Source organism: Macrobrachium nipponense, chromosome 4 (assembly GCF_015104395.2).
Source record: "Macrobrachium nipponense isolate FS-2020 chromosome 4, ASM1510439v2, whole genome shotgun sequence".
Lineage (NCBI taxonomy): Eukaryota > Metazoa > Arthropoda > Malacostraca > Decapoda > Palaemonidae > Macrobrachium > Macrobrachium nipponense.
Genome location: NC_061100.1, coordinates 37,615,011 through 37,637,919, shown reverse-complemented (window position 1 = coordinate 37,637,919; position 22,909 = coordinate 37,615,011). Strand labels below are relative to the sequence as shown.

Here is a 22,909-nt window from a genome sequence, read left to right as displayed (position 1 = left end):
CATGCCAGGTTCAATTTTAGTTAGTTTGTTTATCTTTGTATACACCTTATGTGTAGGTTTAGTAGAATTTAAATGCTCTAGAAAGGACAACGTGGGAGAAAAATATGTTGCACAGCCTTATAAAAGTTTGTTACAGTGCGTATGCAGGACTTGTGTATTGTTTTGATTAAAGCTTAAGAAGGGAAAAAAAAAGTTATAGATATGCTTCACTTTAAATTCATGACAGGTTTAGTTGTGTTCTTTAAATTTAGGTTATACCAGTAGTACCTATCATTCTTTTGTAGGTTTTGTTTTGTACTGCCTGTTCTGTTTCTGTTCTTGGTGACCTTATCAGAGAGGTGGTTATGATCTAGTACTGTATTGTGTTCAAATTCAAGATAGAACAAACAAAGCAATTTCCAGCTTTAGTCAACAATCTCTTAAAAACCTCCTCCTTTTGTGTTTGTAAGATAAGATTAGTCAGTCAAGTGTCCCTCTTTTCATGGATGCATGTGTGAGTTTGGGACTTGAGAATAATTGTGAAAGATTGGTATCTGGAGTATATACTAGTGCTATACTGGTTTTTAGTTGTTTATTTTGTGGTGAATTTTCAAGTGGTTTGACTGTGGTGTAAGAAATGCTGTAAGTCCAGGTTATGTTGGGTGGCTGGTGTAGCGTGTGATATTTTGCAAAATTAATCTCTCTCTCTCTCTCTCTCTCTCTCTCTCTCTCTCTCTCTCTCTCTCTCTCTCTCTCTTCCTCTCTCTATCTTCCTCTCCTCTCTCTCCTCCTCCTCCTCTCTCTTCTCTCTCTCCTCTTTTATATAATTATTATACATATATATTTACATAAAGTTTTTAGGATCTCTCGCCTTTTAAAGGTTGCTCTACTTGGTTAGTGTTTTTAGAAAGACCAGATCTGAATTGCTTTCTCTGGTATGAAAGGCAGTTCTTGTTTAATGGGTTGCTTTCTTATTTGTTTAACTGCAGTTTTTGATGCCTTCAATTTGTATGAAGTTATTCTTATAATAAGGTAAAAATAACAGAACAGTTTTCACTTACATTTCATAATGACTACTTGGTTGTTAATTACTCAGTTTAGTAGAAATAAGTATTGATTGATAATGCAAGGTCAGAGCTGTGAGATGACAGTGTAGGTAGCAAATTTACCAATATGGAGAGGGCTAGTTTTTGTTAGCTTTTGAACCTGACTTGGAGAGAAAGCAGAGGTTGGGGAGGATGGTGGGTCCAATTGAGTTTACTGGCTATGTTACATAAATTTTGCTCTTGTTTACGAGCCTTAAGCAATTGGATAGTAAACTGATTTAAACATTTTGTGGAAATATATTAATTTTGTAATGTATTTATTGCAATCACTTTACTCTGTTGCATTCCCAAGTAAATCAACATTTATGCAGTTTGAAAATGGAAGATGAATATCTGCTTCATTTAGTTGTCTGACTTTTGTCTTGGTAGCCCTTAGAGCCTTACCATTTAGTAACCACAGAAACCAGGCCCCTTTTTCTCATGGCCTTAGTTGTAAAAGGAACTTGTAGGCATTATTTGTGTGAATTTTTAAGACTCAAAATTTAGTTTGTTTGTTGACGCTGTAATAAAAAGGTTTGTTCAATGCAAAAAAAAAAAAAAAAAGTGATAAATGTTCAGTGATGCTCCTGTTTTCAATTACAGTACTGTACTCTCATAACTACCGTACTCTCATAACTTAATTGAACATGAATGTTGCAAATGTATGAATTTGTATTTGCAAGAACATTTCATGGTGTTTGAAATCAGTTTCATGTTGTGATGTAGCATATATGAATAGCTCATGTGAATGTTGAAATTGAACTTCTCTTGGTATCCACTTGAAGTTTTGCAAGGTATGAGGTATGCACTTCAAGTTTTGCAAGGTATGAATTTCACTGCTTCAGTACAATTTCTTTTATGCTTGTCCCTGCCAACTGGTACATATTTGTCTCTGCTACTTTGATATAGATTACTATGACTGCACAAATCCCCCTCTTATTTTACGGAGTCATTTTTAGACCTATTGTCTGTTTTCCAACCTGGGCATAAACCTTGTTTCATTTGTAATAACTATTCCCAGTTGGAGTGGCCATTATTTTTTACACCTTCGTATCTCCAATTATGTACACTGGTAACAGTTTCCATTATTTAAAAATGTAACTATTGTTTGGTCGCTGAAATATTAATGGTTTGTTTTGAAATTGGGTAGCACTTGATGGATCAAGTTTTGTAATTAAACCCTGATTTTATTTATGCAACTTCCCAGTAATTACATAGCTATAGTTTCTGTTATTCGCAGCAGTATACGTAGATTCAAAATTCGCGGTAGCATCACCGATAAGTGTGTAGGTGACACAATCATTCCCCCCCCCCCAGAGCGAGAAGGTTAGGAACAACACAGCCAATTAGCTCATTACGTTTCTGCGACTCCTGGTGTAAACATCTGGTGTTGGCAGCAGTTATTCAATTCTCGCCGGTCATTTGCCAGATTTTGGTATACAAACCGAGAGTGGAATAACGTCAACCGAAAGCTTTAGGATTAGTTTTTTCCTTGTGGTTATTGCATTTCACTGAGGTAGTACAGCTTTAGTTCACATTTACAGCGACTTGCAGTTAGTCAACTACTATTTGACGAATGTCGAACTATAATATGTAAACATTGGTTGTAGTGGACTAATGTTTACGCTTGTTAGCAATCCGATATTGTTCGATAACACGTTTCAGTAGCGATCTTTTGATTATTGTTCGATAACACGTTTCAGTAGCGATCTTTTGATTAAATCATTTTCTCAATGAGTGACGCAACAAAGTGAGATGTCACTTAACTAATAAGGAAGTTGCGTAATAGTGGAAACCCTGCATTAGCTATCTTCCGGATAGAGTAGCATAATAATGTAAACATTGCATTCGTTATCAGAACGATGTTGGTGTTGAATTTTATCTCTGCAAAAACTTGTTGGCAGGATCAATCACTATTGTTTTAAGGTGTTTTCACCACTTTAGCTTGTTAGCATGTCCGCTACTGAATGAATTTGCAATATATTTAAACGCTTATCAATCTTTTCAACCTTAGTGTAAAAGTTTAATGTAGCAGGAGAGAATTAGTTATTATGGATTTTCGGAGGGCGGTCTATTGGAATCCTATTAAAAGCAAGAATAAAATTATTTTTATTGATATTTTTACTGTTGATGTAATAGTATTATTGGAAACGACTTGAAAATGTACAAGAGCCCACTACTGAGAGAACATCCCCATAGAGGGCTGTACTTAAAACCATTAAGAGAACAAAGTAATGTTGATTTAGCATGCGGCCTTAGCTTGAATCAAATCAAACTGTTAAGTAGCTAGAATGACGAAAGAGTACGCTTGCCTTCAAAGCTTTTAGCTTAACTGGGCCAAAATATTCGGGCTGATCTTATCTTTAGCCATATGTTTGATGTAAGATTATGTCATGCATTTATCTCATAGTTTACTGAGCCCAGTAGTGGACGCCTAGTCGCGTGTATTGTAGCTACATAGGTGTTCGAGTAGTTTTCTTGTGATACATGGACACCTAGTCAGATAACACTCAATCCCAGTTTTTTTTTTCTCCTGCTAATAGCTCTTTAATTTTAAATGATATAACTTGTCTAGTGGTTGCACAGCTATAAGTTCCACTTATAGCTGTGTAGTTGATGGATAGGTATTATTGAAAAATGATTATTTTATGAATGTCATTTTTATTGTAAACATTTAATTTTTACCACATGCTCCCTTGCTTGTCTCCCTCGCCTCCTTCCCATACCATTGCCAGTGGTGTTGAGATTAGCCATGATAACCCTGTGATAGTGAAGTGTTGTGCAGTGGAGGAGGTGCTGTTTGTCCCCTGATTCCCCTAGACAAAGGTCCCTGTCAAACTGTCAAACTCCCCAGCACCTGGGAGGAGGCATACTGGTAGCCCAAGGGAGGTCAGTGGGATTTGCCCACGGACAGTCGCCCCCTCAGGCGGTCCTGTTGTTAAATCCCAGGTCATGACATAGTGCCATTGAAAAGGCATCTATAAGGAAGTGTTTTGTCTTTCTGCAAGTGGGTTGAGCCAGTGGCGCTTTATTGCAGTCTCGTCCCCTGTAAAGGAGGACTCGTAATATGTTGCCTTCTGTCCCTCCTAAGACCACCAGTGTGTTACAAGAGGACCAACATTCCTCTTGCAGCCTCTTGCAGGTTCTGGGACAGTCCAGAATGCTTTTCACACAATGACAATGGTTTAAAGGATCAGAGTAGTGAAAGGATACCCTTTTCCTAGATTCGAGGAAGTTGTCCTTTGGCCGTCCATCAGATAAGGTTGCATGCAGGGAAAGTTCTGGTTGTCTGTTGGTGCCAGACCTCTTTCCTCCTATGCTCTCTATTTCAGATAGTTCCTTCGTGTTAGTCTAGCTCTTAAAAAGTGTACAGCAATTGAGCATCTCTTGGTGACTGTGCGTCCTTCTTGAGCAGGAAGGGACTCTGTCCTGCCTTCTGTATCTAAAGTAATTCAAGCCTCCCATTGGGGCAAGAGTGGAAGACCACCCATTGGCACCTCTGCTTCAATAAGCGGTTGAGCGCTCATTGTTGCAGTAGTGCTTACTGGTGCATGTTTTACCTCTTCTTCAAGAGCGCTCACTGGTCTCAAGTACCACTGCTGGCGCCAAAACATTCAATGGCTCCCAAGCCTCCATTAGCGCCCGAGCATCCATTGGCTCCCAAGCGTCCATTAGCTCCTGAGCATCCATGAGTGTCCATTGGTGCCCGATGTCTCAGATCCTTCGCCTCGTATGCAGAGGTTATTGATTTGATTCGTCAATTCAATAGCCTTTCGGAGAAGACAGAAACACCGGCCAGTATGCTTCCTCCTGGAATTGACATGGCATTTGGACTAAAGAGGGATTCCAAGGTGTCGTATGAATTGCCTTGTTTGAGTCATGCGGAATCGGTCTTGCAACACGTAAACGCAAAGATTGCAGGGAGGGATAATTCCTTAAGATCTAATAGATCATTTAAATTTATTCCCCCTCCAATGATAAAGCAAAGGAAATATTATACGACACCGAAGGTCCCTTTGCTGTCTAGACAAATGAACCCTAATGTTGTAAGGTTAAGGCCTGGATTAACCTTGGATCAGGTTAAAATGGAGTGCCCTTCGATGACGTACCAAGAGGCTGCTACGTTAGAAGCAACAGCTTCTTCTGTCTTTCAGGCTGCTTCTTGGTTAGACCTTTGGTCAACAGCAGTGGCGAAAATTGCATCCTCGGAGGCAACAAGGAAAGTAGTGGATGAACCATTGTTCATTAGATTACGACAGTCAGGTTCCAAGGCGATTGCGTACCTGACAAACGTAAGTGCCAATGTTTGGGCAAATATCCTGCTAATGAGGAGAGATGCAGCATTGGCTAGACTAAGCCGCAATGTGGATTTGGATTCCCTGTTAGCAATGAGGAATGGGGATATCTTGGAATCGCAACTGCTGTTGCCAGAGGTCATACTGGAAGAGGCGATAGATAGAAGAAGGATGGACACTAACGATAGGTTGGTGCAACAGGCAGTTAGGAAAACGTCTAACAGTCAAACTACTCCTTTGGAGGGAAGACAACAGCAGATGTCTCGAAAGAAGACAGTGAGACATAGCATCCCTAATAGAGTCACAAGACCCTCTTCCCCAAAGAGGATAACTCATCGGCCCTTTCACAATAGAAACAACAGAGGAAGGGGCAATAGGGGAAGAGGGAGAGGCTCAAGAAGATAGGATGGGCGCCTCCCATCACTCAGCCACACCAGTGGGGGGTTGCCTGGCAAATCACTGGAAGGTGTGGCAGGAACTAGGGGCAGAGCAGTGGGTGGTGGATGTTCTCAGGATCGGGTATTTGATTCCGTTCGAGGTAACCCCGCCCCTGACAGATCAACCATTACCCCACGTCACTTATGCCCACAAATCTCAGAAGGCCACTATTCTGCAGGACGAAGTGAAGAAGATGATGGAAAAAGGAGCTGTGCAACAAGTATGCAGTCCGACAAAAGGCTTCTACAGCAGGATTTTCCTGGTACCCAAAGCCAACGGGGAGTGGAGGACAGTAATAGACCTGTCAACGCTGAATCTGTTTATAAGGAAAACCAGTTTCAAGATGGAAACTCCGAAAACGGTTCTACAAGCAGTCAGAATCGGAGACTTTATGCTGACAGTCGATCTAAAGGACGCATACTTTCAGATACCAGTCCATCAGTCTTCAAGGAAGTTTCTCCGCTTCAGTCTTGCAGGGAAAGCTTTCGAATTCAAGGTCCTGTGCTTCGGATTGACAACGTCTCCTCAAGTTTTTACAAGAGTGTTCACACTCGTGTCGGCGTGGGCGCATGCTCAGGGGATCAGGCTAATAAGATATCTGGACGATTGGCTGGTGATAGCAAAGTCCAGGGAGAAATTACTCAGGAACAGGGCTGCCCCCTCCTGCCAGCTTTGTCCACAGCCTAGGTATTGTGGTGAATCAGCAGAAGTCGCAGTTGGATCCAAGTCAACGTTTGGAATATCTGAGAATGGTGATAGACACAACACAAGCCAAAGTATTCCCGACAGACCAAAGAGTAGAGAAATGCAAACAAGTGGTGAATGCCTTTCTGGGAAAGCAGACACAGCCAGCAAGACAGTGGCAGGTGGTGCTGGGAATCCTAACCTCCCTGGAGAAGCTAGTACCACAAGGAAGGCTACACCTTCAGTCCCTACAATGGAGGATGAAGGAGTTTTGGTCACCAACAGTAGATCACCCGTACGAGCAAATTCCCTTGTCGGCAGAAGTGAGGAAAGACTTGCTGTGGTGGGTGAACGACGACAATCTGACAGTGGGTGTCCCCCTGCAACAATCCTCCCCAGACCTCTTGCTGTTCTCGGATGCGTCACTAGAAGGCTGGGGAGCCCATATGGAGGAGTTGATGGTGTCAGCAAAATGGAGTTGCAAGGACAGAGAACTCCATATAAACGTGCTGGAGTTGGCCAAAAAGAAAAAAGAAAAGCAGCTTTTCTGGCCTCTACAAGAATTCAGGGAGAGAGTAAAGGGACACTCAGTGGTATTGATGTCAGACAACACCACAGTAGTAGCTTATATAAACAAGCAAGGAGGCCTAGTTTCTCGGCAGTTACATGTGATGACAGTTCAACTTCACCAGTGGGCTATAGAGAACCTGGTAGACATCAAGGCCAGGTATATTCCAGGAAAAAGAAACATAGTGGCCGACAAGTTGAGCCGCAGGGATCAGATTCTGGGAACGGAGTGGTCCCTACACCAACAGGTAGTGGACAGGATGCTCATGTTGTGGGAAGGACCGATCATAGACCTATTCGCAACCAGGTACAACAAAAAGTTGGAAGTGTATTGTTCAGTAGTCCTGGACGCAGAGGCAGTAGCAGAAGATGCGCTACAACACCCCTGGGACAATCTGGACGCTGTAGGATTTCCTACATTTTGTCTAATCCACAGGTTCTGAACAGGGTAATGCGGGTCTCAGAACCTCAAGATGACCCTGGTAGCCCCGTTATGGCCGAAAGCAGAGTGGTTTCCAGACCTGGAACTCCTAGTAGATGTGCCAAGAGAGTTGCCTCCATGGAGCAACCTTCTGTGTCAGCCTCACGTGGAGAGGTACCACCAGTCGGTGAAGTCCCTATCGCTTCACGGGTGGAGACTGTCAAGTATCTCCTCCGAGAGCGAGGGTTTTCGCAGAAAGCAGCAACTCAGATGGCAGGTAATATCAGAAAATCATCTGCGACAGTATACCAAGGAAAGTGGTCAGCATACTGTGATTGGTGTCGTAGAGGGAACGTGTCTCCACTCGGCACCACTATTCAGCAGTTAGCAGACTTTCTGATATATCTCAGAACAGAAAAACATATGTCTGTATCTGCAGTGAAGGGGTACAGGGCGGCTCTAGCCTCAGTCTTACGAATGAAAGGAGTGGACATATCGTCTTCATGGGAGTTGGCCATGCTGATGAGGAGCTTTGAACAGTCATGCCCACCAAAGGAGCTAAAAGCCCCAGATTGGGATCTGACCAAGGTACTGAGTAGTCTGACAAAACCCCCCTACGAACCACGAAGGCAGTCCACGGATAGGAGCCTGACCCTGAAGACAGTCTTCTTATTGGCCCTGGCTTCAACCAAAAGGGTGGGGGAGCATCATGGCCTCTCATATCTCATAAAGCACTCGAGAGGTTGGAGATCAATGGTATGTGAGTTTGTCCCAGAATTCGTGGCCAAGACCCAAAATCCAACGATAGTAGACGGCAGATTCGACTCCTTTACCATACCTTCCTTGGCAGACTTTGTAGACGACAAAGCTGAGATGCTCCTGTGCCCCGTCAGGGCACTAAGGGAGTACTTAAAGAGAACAAGGCACCTCAGGCCGGGGTGCCAGAGGTTGTTCGTAAGTACAGGACGGAACAAGAAGGAAGCGTCCAAGAATACAATATCGTTTTGGCTAAGGGAGACGATCAGAGATGCTTATACGGCAGAAGACAGAGGGTCAGATAGCCAGGTGGGAGCTAGAGCTCATGACATCAGGGGTGTGAGTGCTTCCCTGGCATTTAAGAAGAACATGTCTGTGGATAAAATTCTGAAAGCTGGTGTGTGGAAACGCCAAACAACTTTCACCTCATTTTTTTTGAAAGATGTTGCCCATAGATCCTTGGACACCTTTTCCTTGGGTCCAGTGGTGGCGGCCCAACAAGTGATATAGTTCATCCAGTGCCCCTGGCGGGTCAGTTTGCGTCTAGTCTAAGATGAAGGTATGAAAGTAGAATGAATGGGATGACTGGTCTTTTTTCTTTACTACTTAATTCCTACTCCTTTAACTACGGGCAATATGAAGGAGAGTACCGTCATGTGCTGGAACGGACTAGATGCAGGTGAGATGGTCAGCCATACTGTGAAGCTATCTTAGCTGATGATATACTTTTCAGTAGCAACACACCCTTCTGGATAATAGGGAAAAGAGGGGTGAAGGTGGATCCAGTTGCAAGGGACAAGAGTAAACAGTAGAATGGTATCTACACCCAGTGGGAGAAAACCAATAGATCCGCTTATATCTTTGGCCCTAGGTTCATTGTCCATTCTCTTAGAATTTCCCTATATATTCGGAAATGGATAAGGTGGCAAACTCCCAGTCAGTTGTAGAGACTTACCTCCCTCCAATAGTAAGTCTATCCTAATGTTAAGACCGAAGGTTTGTTTCGTGTATGAACAAATACCAAATTTGTAACTAATTTGTATTTTTCATAACTAACAAACCTGAGGTCTTAACAGTTAAAGGCCCACCTCGAACCACCCCTCTAGCAGTCTAAACTGGGTTAGAAATATAACTGGTGGGTCACAGGTAGCCGTGGGCATTCTGGGTATACATGCCCCGTGACCTGGTATAGATGCCATTAGTCCCTGGATCTCACAAGTGTAATTTTAATTCTACCGGTTTCCAGCTTGGCGCTAGTAAATCCTAATGTTAAGACCTCAGGTTTGTTAGTTATGAAAAATACAAATTAGTTACAAATTTGGTATTTTTGGTTTTAGGAAGTCTTTTGTAACTCCTGTTCAATCTTAAGCAAACTTGTCTCCATTTTCATCGGCCGAAGAAGAGGATAAGGAGTTGTCTCGGACATCCTACAATTCACTACTTTACTACTTGTAGCGAATTCTTCAGATTTGTTCTCTTCAAGGCTTCATGAAGCATACTGCTCCTTCTATCTAGCCACAAACAGCCTTGTCCCTTGTTTTTTTGGCAGAAGAAGAGGAAGAAGACAGATAAGGAAACTCCTCCTACGACTTACAATTCGCCTCTTCGATATTTTCTAGTGAATTTCTCTGACTTTGTCTTGCCAGTAGCTCCAACATTGCCAGTGTCCTAATTTTTTAGAGATAATCAAGTAGATTCGTCCAAGTTGCTTATCTAGTTTTTTAGGCAATGTGTTAGGAAACAACAAGAGTCTGTCTAGAAATAGCTAGGGAAAACTTAGTTAGGAAAACCACTGGTAGAATATATATAGTGAAAGTAGAGTGATGAAGGATCTACCAGAAGTTAAGGTAGAAAAGGGAGTAGATGTATGCAGCATAAGATTGCACGAATAGCAGACGAATCTAGAGGTGGCACCGGAAGTAAGGATAGCCATTCATAAAGAAGTAGGATGTGTCCTAAAGGACAATTGAGGAGGAGCTAATTGAAGTAGTTAGGTCGAAACTTCATTTGAAGTTATAGAGAAACTAAGTTCAGAACCAGACCTTATACGGGAAGGCTGTGTTCCTTCTCACTCTGTTCCAGTGTAGTGTAGTAGTGTGTAAACTGTGTAATTGTGAACTTATTACCTTATTCTAATTATAAGTAAAAATCATTAAGTGGTGTTTAACTTGCCCAGAGTCCCGGGACGTTTCCCATGTCAAAACAACGAAATCAAACTCCTGAGAGACATAGCCAAAACTAAATAAATACATTACATGTTCCTATGAGAAAAGAAACTCAACCGTAACAAGTGATAAATGAAGGTTAGCCCATATAACAGATAACCTTTCAAACATTACCGTAACAACGAAGTGAACCAGAAGAAGAAGAATAAGAACTCTTAAGTACGCCACGCAACATAACGAAAAGAGAATAGAAATAAAAAAAAATAAAAGACCACCACAACAAATGAAGGAAGCTAACCTTTGGCTTTCTGAAAGAGGTAACAGGGATACGTTAACTTGAATTTCCCACTGTCATATCTTTTGACAGGAATTAGGCGATGTAATTAAAATTATCTTCAGTGTGGTTGTAGTAGTGGGCTTCCTTGATTGGACTGTTGGAGCTTTGGGCCGCAAGATCAAGGAATGTTCAGTGCTAGATGAGGATTTTTACGGACCTTTAATGAGACAGTCCCATGGAATTGTCTTTTATGTTGGGCATTCTAAAGAAGACGAGAGAAATCATGTTCTTTCACCACTAAATAGTGTATCAGACACTGAGGTCTACCCCTCTTTACCCTCCTCTGGATAGTAAACACATTTTTCCTGAGGATGCAGTGTTTCAGGTAGCTTCTGACCTCCAGATGAAGTGAACCCGGACTTTCTCTCTCTCTCACTCAACCAAGTATTCTCGTGTTACCACTACTAGCTCACACCCTTCTCCTTCCACATGCGCTCGGCTCTTTCGTGGCAAGGAAAGTTCTAGGTCATTCCCTAGATCGGGGGAAGAGGACGTATCAACCCTCGAACCATTAGGAAATCCTCCTCCAAATCCCTGCTAATAAGTGAAGAGGCAGTCCTCCGGGCACCTGCAGGGGGAAAGGTTCCGCCAATTTGAATGAACTGGGAAGCAAGAGGAGCAGAACCTTGGATCGTATAATGTTGAGAGAAGGCTACAACATTCTTTTCGAGAGCGTTCCACCCCTATTCAGCTTTCCAATAGCTTTAGCCTACTCTGGAAATTAAGAATTCAGACATTTATTGCCCAGTCAAGAGAAGTTTCGGCACTTGCAGAAGAAGGCCATGCCTTAGAGTTATTAGTAGCCTACTAACTCCCGGATTTTATAACTGATTATTAGTAAGTCCCCCAAGGCCTCAGGGGGCTTGAGGCCCTTGTTAGAGGTGAGCACTTTGAATGTTAGTGTCCAAAGACAAAAATTCATAATGGAAAGAATCAGACAGTTTTTTGTTTCTTTATCAAGGGGACTGGATGGTGTCCATCGATATGGACGATGCATAGTTCCATATCCCAATTCATCGAGGCTCAAAGAAGTTTCTTAGTTTCGTCTTCAGAGAGAGTGCCAATTTACAGCTCCGTGTTTCGGGTTTTCAACAGCCACACAAGTGTTGGGATAAAAAATCTCTCTTTACCTGGAATATTGGCTTCTTCGGTCACATTCATAGAAGTTCACAGAGGATGTGCAGAAAATTCCGTCATTGGCAGGAGTTGGGACTTCTGATAAACTTGAGTTACAGTTAGTCTCCCGTTTGGATTTTGTCTTTTTGGGGATGAGGATAGACTCAGATGCTTTTGGGCTTTTCCATCCCCACAAAGAGTGGAGTTGTGCCTTCAGTAGGTGGACCATTTGCTAGCCCTTCAAGATAGCTCAGCAAAGGAATGGAGGAGCCTGCTGGGCACCCTAGCCTCCATACAACAGTTCGTGTCGTCTGGCAGTTTCACATGAGGAATCTCCAGCTCTTCCTAAAGATAACTGGAAAGGGAAAAATTTCCAGACTCATTTGTGTTCTAGGCAACATCTGAAGTAAAGAAGGACCTGTCTTGGTGGAGATCAGATGACAGGCTATTAGAAGGGAAGTCCCTTCTTCCTCTGAGCCCCAGCCTGGTATTATATTTAGATACGTCCAATCCAGGTTGGGGAGACAGTATTGGGGACATTCCATGAGACAGTGGCACTTCAATTGAAAGAATTGACGGCTATCCACCGGGTGCTATTGGAAAATTGCGGACCTGGTCCGCAATAAAGTAGTAACTGTCTGCTCGGACAGCCCTCCCTTACATCAAGAAACAGGGAGGAACGCATTTTTTTCTCTCTGGGAAGCAGCAAGAACACTTCTGCTATGGACAGACAGGAACCACACCAGAATCCTAACAAGTTCATACAAGGGAAATTCAGCGTCTTGGAGGTTTAATTAAGCTGCAAGAAGCAAAATGTTCCCACTGTGTTGTATTTTAGCAGAACTAGCTCCTTCTGATAGGAACTCTGGACGGCAACTACAGTCAAGTGCAAACCCTGTTCTATCAGAGTCGGAAGTGCTTTATTGCAGGGAGAAGAGTGGAATTCTGGCTAGATGGTCTGGTGTTTCCTAGAACCAGAAGCCCAGACCAGATTTAACCCTAGATGTTATGGCAAGGACATGCGTCTTGTCCTCGGATTAGGACATCTTGCCATTTACGCTAATGTTCTTTTTCTTCAGAGACTTAGATTTGAGAGAAGCATTTATATCTTGTTAGCAAAGCTAATGACATTTAAGTACAACCTTTACCTAATTAGCTTTTAAGAGCTATATATCATACATCCACTTTGCATTCGACCTACTGGTAGTGTGATCATTCATCATTTCTCATGGCATAAGAGAAATTTTTGGAAAATTGCTAATTTAGGCAGTACCCTGAAAATTTTAATTACTGGCATGGTATTGAGGAAGAAAGCATAGGATTCCCTCCTATTGTCCGAACCTTCACCTGGTAGTGAAGGATCGAAGTTTAGGGAGCCAAGAGGGTACAATGTACCCAGAACACCCGACGCAGTGGACGGGGGTTGTGGGTTTTACTTGAGTGTAGGTGACATCATAATCTGGTTGATTTTTGTTGTGGTACTGTGCCCAGGGCAAGGGCAAATTGTAGTCCCTGTGAGCAATTGGCATCATCCTTGCTACAAGGCTCCCCCTTAAGTAGAGGCGACCCTCGGCTAATTCTGCGCCACTACAGGTCAAGTTGAGCACCAACCAGAGGCAGTCTATACTGCAAGCTCTCTTAACTAGCAAGGAACAACAAGCATTGTTTCAATGCTAGCAACTTATCTATTTCTAATTCATTACTTGACTTAACGTTTTAGAGTAGAGTATGTCCATTAATCCCACCTCCTGTCAATGTGGGAGTCAGCTATGTAATTACTGGGTAAGTTGCATAATTAAAAATGTTTTTATAATAAAACAAAGTTTTATTTATATTTTCCCAGTAATTACATTATCAGAGCCCTCCCTCCTCCCCGCTGATGGACATAGGCATAAACGGAATGAGCTAATTGGCTGTGTTGTTCCTAACCTTCTCACTAGGGGGGTGAGACTGTGTCACCTACACACTTATCGGTGTCGCTACCGCTAATTTTGAATCTATACTGCTGCGAATAACAGAAACTATAGCTATGTAATTACTGGGTAAGTATAATTAAAACTGTTTTATTATAAAAACATCATTTGTGTGTGGTTGAATCAAGGTAGTGGAGTGCAAGCACCCCTGCAGCTAGATAGATATTTTTTCCAACTTTAGGCAGACTAATTTCTGCCAAATTTTTACTAGAATGCTGAAACATGAGTAAACCTCTTTCACCACATGAACTGCTGTATACATCAATAGTAGAAGGCTCATCAAATTGTTCCTTTCACCTCCATCCCTTGCATTAACTGTATCACAGAAAGGGAAAAGCTAATGAAAATCTTTGTCGATGATAACAACGTTCAAAATATGTGCACTCTATTCCTGCAGACCATCCTCCATTGCTTTTCACTTGACAAAATATCATAACACTCACAAACATACTTTTGCCTTTTCTATCCTTTTTGCTTCTCTCTAATTATTCTCATTTCTCACCTTTCATTTCTTATGGTGTAAACTGTTCACACAATTATCTCAGCAGCTTCGTATTTTCTTTAATTTGCAGTTAATATCTTCATCTCGATTCCATTAAAGAAGTTTGGCTTAGCAATCCCTGCTTAGACCTGTTACTTTCCTGCTTCGTCCATTCATTCTGACGCTCCTCCTTTCTCAGCGTACTGTATATTCCCTGTATAAAGTCTCCAGTTAACCACTGCTGTTCTTCCACCATCCATGTTAACACAGTTTTCTATCAACCCTTATTACTTTTCTTGACTTCTAGCCAACATTTATTCAGCCCTCATAATTACTCGTGACTTTTCTTGCAAACATTTAATGTTGAATGAGTTTATGCTGTTCATTATCCCCAGTCAGTACTTTTTATCATTGGTAATGGCAAATACCAGCTCCCACACTCCATTCACAAAGAGAGTCCCTAATCACAACTCGGCACCAATGTCTGTTACCTTTTCTCTGGCCTCACATCAACATCCGTGGATATTAAGCACACCTTAATCTCAGACACATTTTGCACCAAACCAATCACTGTTCTGTCTACATACTCGTGATACTTTGCTTTCATAGAATTTTTTATGTCAAAATAATGTATCTTTTATAGCACTAACATAACCACCAACACACTACTACTGCTACTCTTGATTCAGTCATTCATTCCACTCCTCTGTCTAAACCCATAATGTTGTCTATTAGTCAGTCCTTGTTATCAGACTAAAATCATACATTATATCTACTCTCTTGTCACGAAATAGAACATTGTACATTATTAAAGCTTATATATCAAAAACAAAAATAAATGAATAATTACATTGATTGTCCAAGTAAAAGAAAAGTGGCTCTACAATATAGAGAACTGGGTAAGATAACTCAATTTTAGAAACTTTGGTTGTGCACTATACTGTTGCTCACTGGTTGTGTATTGCAGGTGCCAGATCCTATTCATGTATGTTAGTGTATAGAATACCTGTATTTCCAGATTAAAAGTCTACTTGGTCACTTGTTACGTACATCCAATCCAAGTAAGCTGCAAGACTATTGGGTGATGTTACTGAAGTGTCATTTTAGTATTGTCAGCTCCTTGCTGTGCTATCTCTGCTTTGGAGTTTTCCACTGATTGGTGGTGTGACCCTGGCATCGTTTAAGACCAAGGAAGCCTTAACAGGAATACTAGTGGAACATTATCCTTAACAAGGCTATTTCAACTTGAAAACTTCCAGCAAATATTCTAGCCTAGCAGTTTAACAGGAGAGACTGCTATTCTGAAGCAGAATAAAAGTAGTCCTTGACGCCACCAGTTACCCAAGGTAGATACAGCATGCAAAGAGTTGACATGCTAAAACACACTTCAATATCACCTCTTAAGGTTTGAGAGCTGCTGTGAATGAATGTTGAAATTGAAGTGGTCAAGGTAACTTTTGAATTATGAATTGCAGGTGTTTATACTAACATATGGTATGTGACCAGGAACTAGCACCTGCTGTGTAATGTTGTTTTTGAATGCTGTTTACATCCGGAAGTCTGTAACAGCAGTTTGTGCAGTGGCTATTTGTCTTTGGCCTAGTGAAAATGTTAATCCCTTGTATAGGTTACAATTAGTCATTCTAGTGCTTTTAATCCATAAGAAACATTCTGGGGAGCTAAATGTAGTTAAGTACTTGCCTGCGTATGTTTTACACATTGCAGTTTTACAAGCAAGATAGTTTTTGCATTCATGCTTTGTATGTTGGAAGCCTGTGTACATTGAAGTAAACAGGCTGAAAGTTAATTAGTTGTTTTTTGGGTTAGACTATACTTTTAGCCTAGTGTGTTTATTGACGTGATAAAATATTGATTGCTTGGGAATTAGATATAACTATTTTCAGTGCACACACTTTTATGAATTTTTTTTTTAAGCTCTTTCTTCATTTCTGTCAATTTACTGTTTTGCTTAATTGATGAGGCTTCAAATTTTTATTTTTGCCCTTTTGTTGTTTCTCACAAGCAGCATATTTGTGAGCTCTTTCATTCTCTCTCTCAAAAGGAAAACTACATATTACCCCAAAGTGGTTTTGATGTCCAATTATGTCTCTGCTGCTCTGTGTCATTTTGGCTTGTAGATTTCGAATTTTTGAACATTAATGCTACTTTTCCAACCTTAACAGTTTGCCCATACATAGACAATAACACCCAACTGGGAATTAATGAAAACCATATGAAATTGTTAGTTACCGTATGACATGGATGCTAAGGAAGTAAAAACAAGATTACAGGTTTATTGTAGAAAATGTGACCAACCACGTTATATATGAACAAGTCTATTGATTGACCTTAAAATCAGTGTGGTAGGTATAATTCAAATAAAAGAATTTCCTTATTAGTGTCAGATCACACACACCCTATTATATTTTATGTAAACTTTTAACCCAATTAGTAGGTAAATATTTTGTACTTAAGAATTCAGCAATTACTTTGCATAGCAACCCTTAGGTGGGAGACCACTTTATTTTTTTAAAAAAAATTTCTCCTTTTTTTCAGGCTTATGATGAAGTAGCCAAGTATGATGAGGAGGATTTAAGGAATTTGCTGGAAGAAGTAACAAATGTCGGTAGAAACAAGGCAAGCATATCACCTTATGCATTGGTAAGTTCATTTTAACATTGTACTAAATGATACAATTGCAGTTATAACATTTGTACTAAATGATACATTTGGCAGTTATAACCAACTCTGTACTAAATGATACATTTGACAGTTATAACAACTTTCCATTTGACTTTTTTTTTATTTCTACAATATTCTAATAGTTATAGTACAATTTTTTCTGTGTTAAGCACTCCAAATTTTATTCTGTAGCCAAGATTACAATAAAGTCTCTGATGTTAATTAGTGGAAGTCCGTAAACTTTGATCTTGAATGGTTTAAAAGATTAGTCATTTATAAATTATATAATTATTATTTACTCCCAAACTTTTATATAAAGGCAATACAGGATGTTCACATTCATTAGGCATGGAATTTGGTCATCTCAAACATTTAAACATTACAGGCTTTTATTTACTGCTCTGTATGAAAAATCCTAAAATATGCTTGGCCAGGAAACAGACTTCTGCTTACGGGTGGGGCGGGGGCCAAGAATCCCACATTCTCACCCTCCCATCCAGTTTGAAGGTTTTCATATAATGAACAAACATATGAGTTATATATATATATATATATATATATATATATATAGATATATTATATATATATGTTGTATGTATGTATGTATGTATGTATGTATGTATGTATGTATGTATGTATGTATGTATGTATGTAGTATGTATGTATGTGGTGTACTGTTGGGTTTGGCAATTTTGTATTAAGCTCTCTTATTTTAACTAGATCTTACATTGTTATACAACAAATAGTCTTTGCTATTAATTTTATTATACATTGTCACTCAAATTTTCCTTTTTGATGATAAAATGCATTTACCAGGCCTAGAGTTAAGGTAATATGAAGGTTTTGAACTTCCATTGAAGTTGATGGCACACTTGTATTTTTCTGTAAGTTGCATATGTATAGTGGTGCATTCTGTCAATATAGGCCAATAGGAAGAAAAAGGTTCAAAATAACAGGGAAAAGTTTCTGAAGAGTCTTTGTTACTTTTATCAGCTAAGTATCTGATTAGAGACCAAGAAGTCGGGATACAAGTAGTACCGTCATGGTTTCATTTAACCCTCTTACGCCGATTGGACGTATTAAACGTCGAGTCAAAATGTCTCCCGTATGCCGATTGGACGTATCATACGTCGGCTCAAAAAAGTTTTTTTTAAAATTCGTGGAAAAATACTTATAGGCCTACCAGCCGAAAACTTTTGTATCACGCGCCTTGGGGGATGCTGGGAGTTCACGGATCAAGGCGTTGTTTTGTTTACAATCGCTACGCAGGCGCGCAAGCGCGAATTTCTTCTTATCGCACTAAAAAGTATCAGTGACACATCTCGGAAATTATTTCGTCACTTTGACATAATTATTGCACCATTTTAAATTATCCTTTACATGAAGTATTATATATGAAAATGTGCGCAATTTCATGCACAATACAACTAAAAAATACTCATGATTGTAGCTTTTATCAATTTTGAAATATTTTCATATAAATAACGATAAGTGCAAAAATTTCAACCTTCGGTCAACTTTGACTCTACAGAAATGGTCGAGAAACGCAATTGTAAGCTAAAATTCTTATATTATAGTAATATTCAATCATTTGCCTTCATTTTGCAACAAATTGGACGTCTCTAGCACAATATTTCGATTTATGGTGAATTTATGAAAAAAACTTTTTCCTTACGTTCGTGCGATAACTCTTCCGATAAATTTTTTCGTGCGATTGTCTAATGTTTGCACCCTTTTAAATTTGCCTTTACATAAAGTTTTATATATGGAAATGTGCGAAATTTCATGCACAATACAACAAAAACAACCCATGGTTGTAGCTTTTATCAGTTTTGAAATATTTTCATATAAATAACTTTAAGTGCAAAATTTCAACTTTCGGTCAGCTTTGACTCTACCGAAATGGTCGAAAAACGATCTTGTAAGCTAAAACTCTTATATTCTAGTAATGTTCAATCATTTACCTTCATTTTGCAACGACTTGGAAGTCTCTAGCACAATATTTCGATTTATGGTGAATTTATGAAAAAAAAAAATTACGTTCGCCGCGGTAACTCTTCCGAAAAATCAGAATTTTTTTGTGCGATTGTCGAAATGTTTGCACCATTTAAAATTAGCTGTTACATAAAGTTTTATATATGAAAAAATGCGCAATTTCATGTAGAATACAACTAAAAATGATTGAAGGTTGTAGCTTTTCTCTTTTTTCGAAATATTTGCATATAAATCACGATAAATAGAAAAAAAAACCACGTTCGGTCAAATTTGACTCTACCGAAATAGTTGAAAAACGCAATTGTAAGCTAAAACTCTTACGGCTTAGTAATATTCCGTCATTTTTCTTCATTTGAAACAAATTTGAAGTCTCTAAAACAACAATATTGTGATTTTATGGTGAATTTTTGAAAAATATATTTACCTTCACTCAGCGCGCCCATTCGCGGCCGCAAGTCTCCGAAATACGTACATGGCATTATCCTAATATTTGCTCCTTTTCATATTAGCCTTTTTATAGAGTTTCATATATGAAAATGTGCGCAAATTCATGAAGAATACAATAAAAAATAAATTGAAGGTTGTAGCTTTTTCCATCTTCGAAATATGTGCATATGAAAAAATATATATATTAAAATTTCGACATTCGGTCAAATTTAACTCGTCCGAAATGGTCGAAATCTGCAATTCTAATCTAAACTCTTACAGTATCGTAATATTCAATCATTTGTCTTAATTTTGAAACAAATTGGAAGTCTCTAGAACATTATTTAGAATTACGGTGAATTTTTGAAAATATCATTTTTTTACGTCCGCTCGTTACGAATTCGTACATCATTTTGTGATAATATTTTTCCGGTGTTGCTTTTATTGTTTTACTATGTATTATATATCAAAATGATTGCAATTTAGTGTACAATACAAAGAAAAAAAAGTAACTCGTTAGCTTTGACCGTTTTTTTTGCACAGCGTGATTTGAATACAATTATCTATGAATTTATTTTTTTCGCTACCATATATCGCATTATTTACATACGATAATGATTTATTATTTTTTCATTTCTGATGATTGCATACTAAACTTCAAGCAATGAAAAAAAAATGAGCCAAAAATGAACTCTTAATCTTCAAAACTAAGCGCGCTGTGATTTTTGAAAAAAATTATTTTTTTCCGTTTCCGCGCTCACTCCAAACCGGCGCCGGCATACAGGAGAGGTTTTGATTTTTAGGGCTTCGGCGTAAGAGGGTTTTAAAAAGCACTGGAAATTTGATCGAAGAGTTTAACAAAATAAACAGGGCTTCATCACCAGGATTTTATTAGAAAAGACCACATGAATGTTTTATGAAAACATAATTTTTCAGTTCTCATTAAGGAAGATCACTGGCATTGTTTTCTGAAAAGTTTAGTTTGAAAAAATTAAATTCTTTCAAAAAGAATGAAAAGTTGACTTTAAATAAGAGATTAATATAAGTTTGCCACATAGCCCAAAAGTCCAATTTCATAGTTCTTTGGCTAAATATTTGGCATACTTAGACTGAAAAGCCTTTATACCCTATATAAAAGCCGAATATGAAAATCCATTAAATTTTGTAAAGAGAAATTCTCACAAAATGGGGATTTGACAGACCAACCATAACATACACAATTATTGTTATGGCTAATCTATACTATGGATTCAGATATACAATTTAGCCTTGGAATGCAATGTTGAAAATTCTGAATTCAGTTTATAATAAGCCACTCGGAATATTCACTGAAAAACTGTAGTGTTAGCTAAGTCCTACACACTTCTCAATCAGATAACATATATATATGTAGAAATGGGTTGATACCAGGTAAGCAGTACAGAACCTGAACTTGACAGTATAATCTGTACTGCAGAGTTGATATGAACTTGATCGCTTACAACAGTAGAATATTCATGACCGTATCAGATGGCCAGGGTCGAATCCTGGGCGTGCTAATTGCACTTGTAATTATAATTCCTGATGTGTTTTAAGTTATTCAGAGGATACAGTGTATTTAGTATTAAAGGATTTCGGGCTGAATACTAACAAGGGTTTTATGCAAATGAGAAAACTGGTTTTATTTATTCCATTATAAGATAGGGGGCTCATTTATGGATGTTTCGTCAATCCTTATTGTTAAAGGGAATATTTCATGTTTGTATTCTAGTTATTAATTCGTAAGGAGCAAGATGCCCTTAGGGAGGAATCTTCCAGTGATGACGGCGAGTTAGCTCTTCGTCAGCGAAACAAAAAGCTTATTGGACGTAGGGACCAGTCTACCACCAGTGACCAATCTGCTGCTGCTAGAGCCAGCACTGGCGGTTCTTTAGGTTCATTACATGATAGTGGTGAACCTAAACCTAAAGAAGGGCACAATCAAGGTGTTGCATCACGCAGCCGAGAGGGTAAGTTTGTGACAAAAAGGAGATTGTGTTTAGTTAAGTCTTGAAAGTAGTTTTCTGGAACCAAAGCTTTAATCTAGTGTGCTGCTGATATCTGCTTTTATTATCATTGGCTGTGTACCATATTTTGATTTTGCTCTTTCAGTTTTGTAATATGTATTTGATAATTATATTTATGCAAGTGTTAATTTAAAACTGTATGTTTCTATATATTCTTTGGGTTTTAAGTATTGATATCAAAACAAAAATAGTAACAAAATCCTATTGTTTTTCTGGTATAGTAATCTAAAATACTAGGTAGTAGTTTCTATAAAAATAGGAAATGGGAAGATTTTCCATAGTACCTTCAAATGTGGGGATCTGCCTCTCCCAGTAAGTAATGAAGATTGGCATAAAACTTGTACACTGCGGTACTTTTTAGCTCTTGGCATAAATAAAACTTATACACCACGGTACTTTTGAGGCCTTGAAATAGCCTGAAACCAACTCACTTAGCTTAGTGAACAGCAATCCTATATATATAAATTTATGAATAACCTATCCTAACCAGTATTTGTTATTATCATGCAGTTTAAAACATTAATTTACTTTTACATTTTCAGAGATATATCTGCAGAATGAAAGTTTCAAAACAAAAACCAACTGATTGCATTTGGTTGGGTTTAACATACAAATTAGTAAACAGCACGTATTGTTTAGACATTTTAATACAGTACGGTATTATGTTGAAATGCATATATTTTTTTATTATGCATGCTTGTGCATAGTATGTGTCCATTACAATAATGTAAACTAATAGTGCCTCAGTGGCAGCAAGTTCAATTCTCAGGCATTCCATTGAGGGATTGGAGATGTGTCTTTCTGGTGATAGTTCACTCTCGACCAGGTAGTACACTAAGGCCGAACATTTCAGAATTTAGGAGTGACACTCACTTTTAAAGATGACTGTAAATTTAACACCTCGACAGATACATTGTAACATTGATCAGTCAAGTAAGAACTTTCAACTTAAGACGAAAAATAATCACATACCAGCGGAACCAAATATTTTTTTATTATTATTGTTGTTGAGGTTAATTACATTTTTAAAAATTTGTACAGATGGTTAGACTATGGGGAAAGAGTGCTTAAGTGTTTTGGTTTTGTTTCTTATTAATTTTATTTTGTCAAATGTAATTTAAAAGTTGAATTTCTCTGCAGGTGGTTCCTGTGGTAATCTCTCCCGAGGCTCATTTGAAACACAACCGCCAAGGAAGCGGAAGTTACGTCGATCAAGAGATGTTGCTCGTGCCAGCACAAGCCAACGGGAAGGTGGCTCTTTACAGGTACTGCAAGTTTTTAAGTTTTATCATACATTGCATAATACTACCAAATTATAATAATTTACAGAGTAAAATGATTTTTGGAGTTTATGATGAGGTAAACCATGTTGTATAAACAAGTATTGAATCCAAAGAGTTGTGTATTACCAGTATAACTTTTAATTAAGGGTAATTTGGATATTACAGAAATTAATATGGCTGT

General features: G+C 39.0%; 1 protein-coding gene across 6 annotated transcripts in view; it reads left to right on the top strand.

Annotated features, from left to right (window-relative positions):
- LOC135210863 (uncharacterized) overlaps positions 1 to 22,909 on the top strand; it is a 114,727-nt gene that overhangs the window by 5,546 nt on the left and 86,272 nt on the right. For all 6 annotated transcript variants that reach the window (XM_064243767.1, XM_064243766.1, XM_064243765.1 and 3 more), the window contains exons 2-4: positions 16,854 to 16,958; positions 21,151 to 21,388; positions 22,586 to 22,710. In XM_064243767.1, the coding sequence (XP_064099837.1) occupies positions 16,854 to 16,958; positions 21,151 to 21,388; positions 22,586 to 22,710 (468 nt within the window). The remainder of the gene's footprint in view (positions 1 to 16,853; positions 16,959 to 21,150; positions 21,389 to 22,585; positions 22,711 to 22,909) is intronic.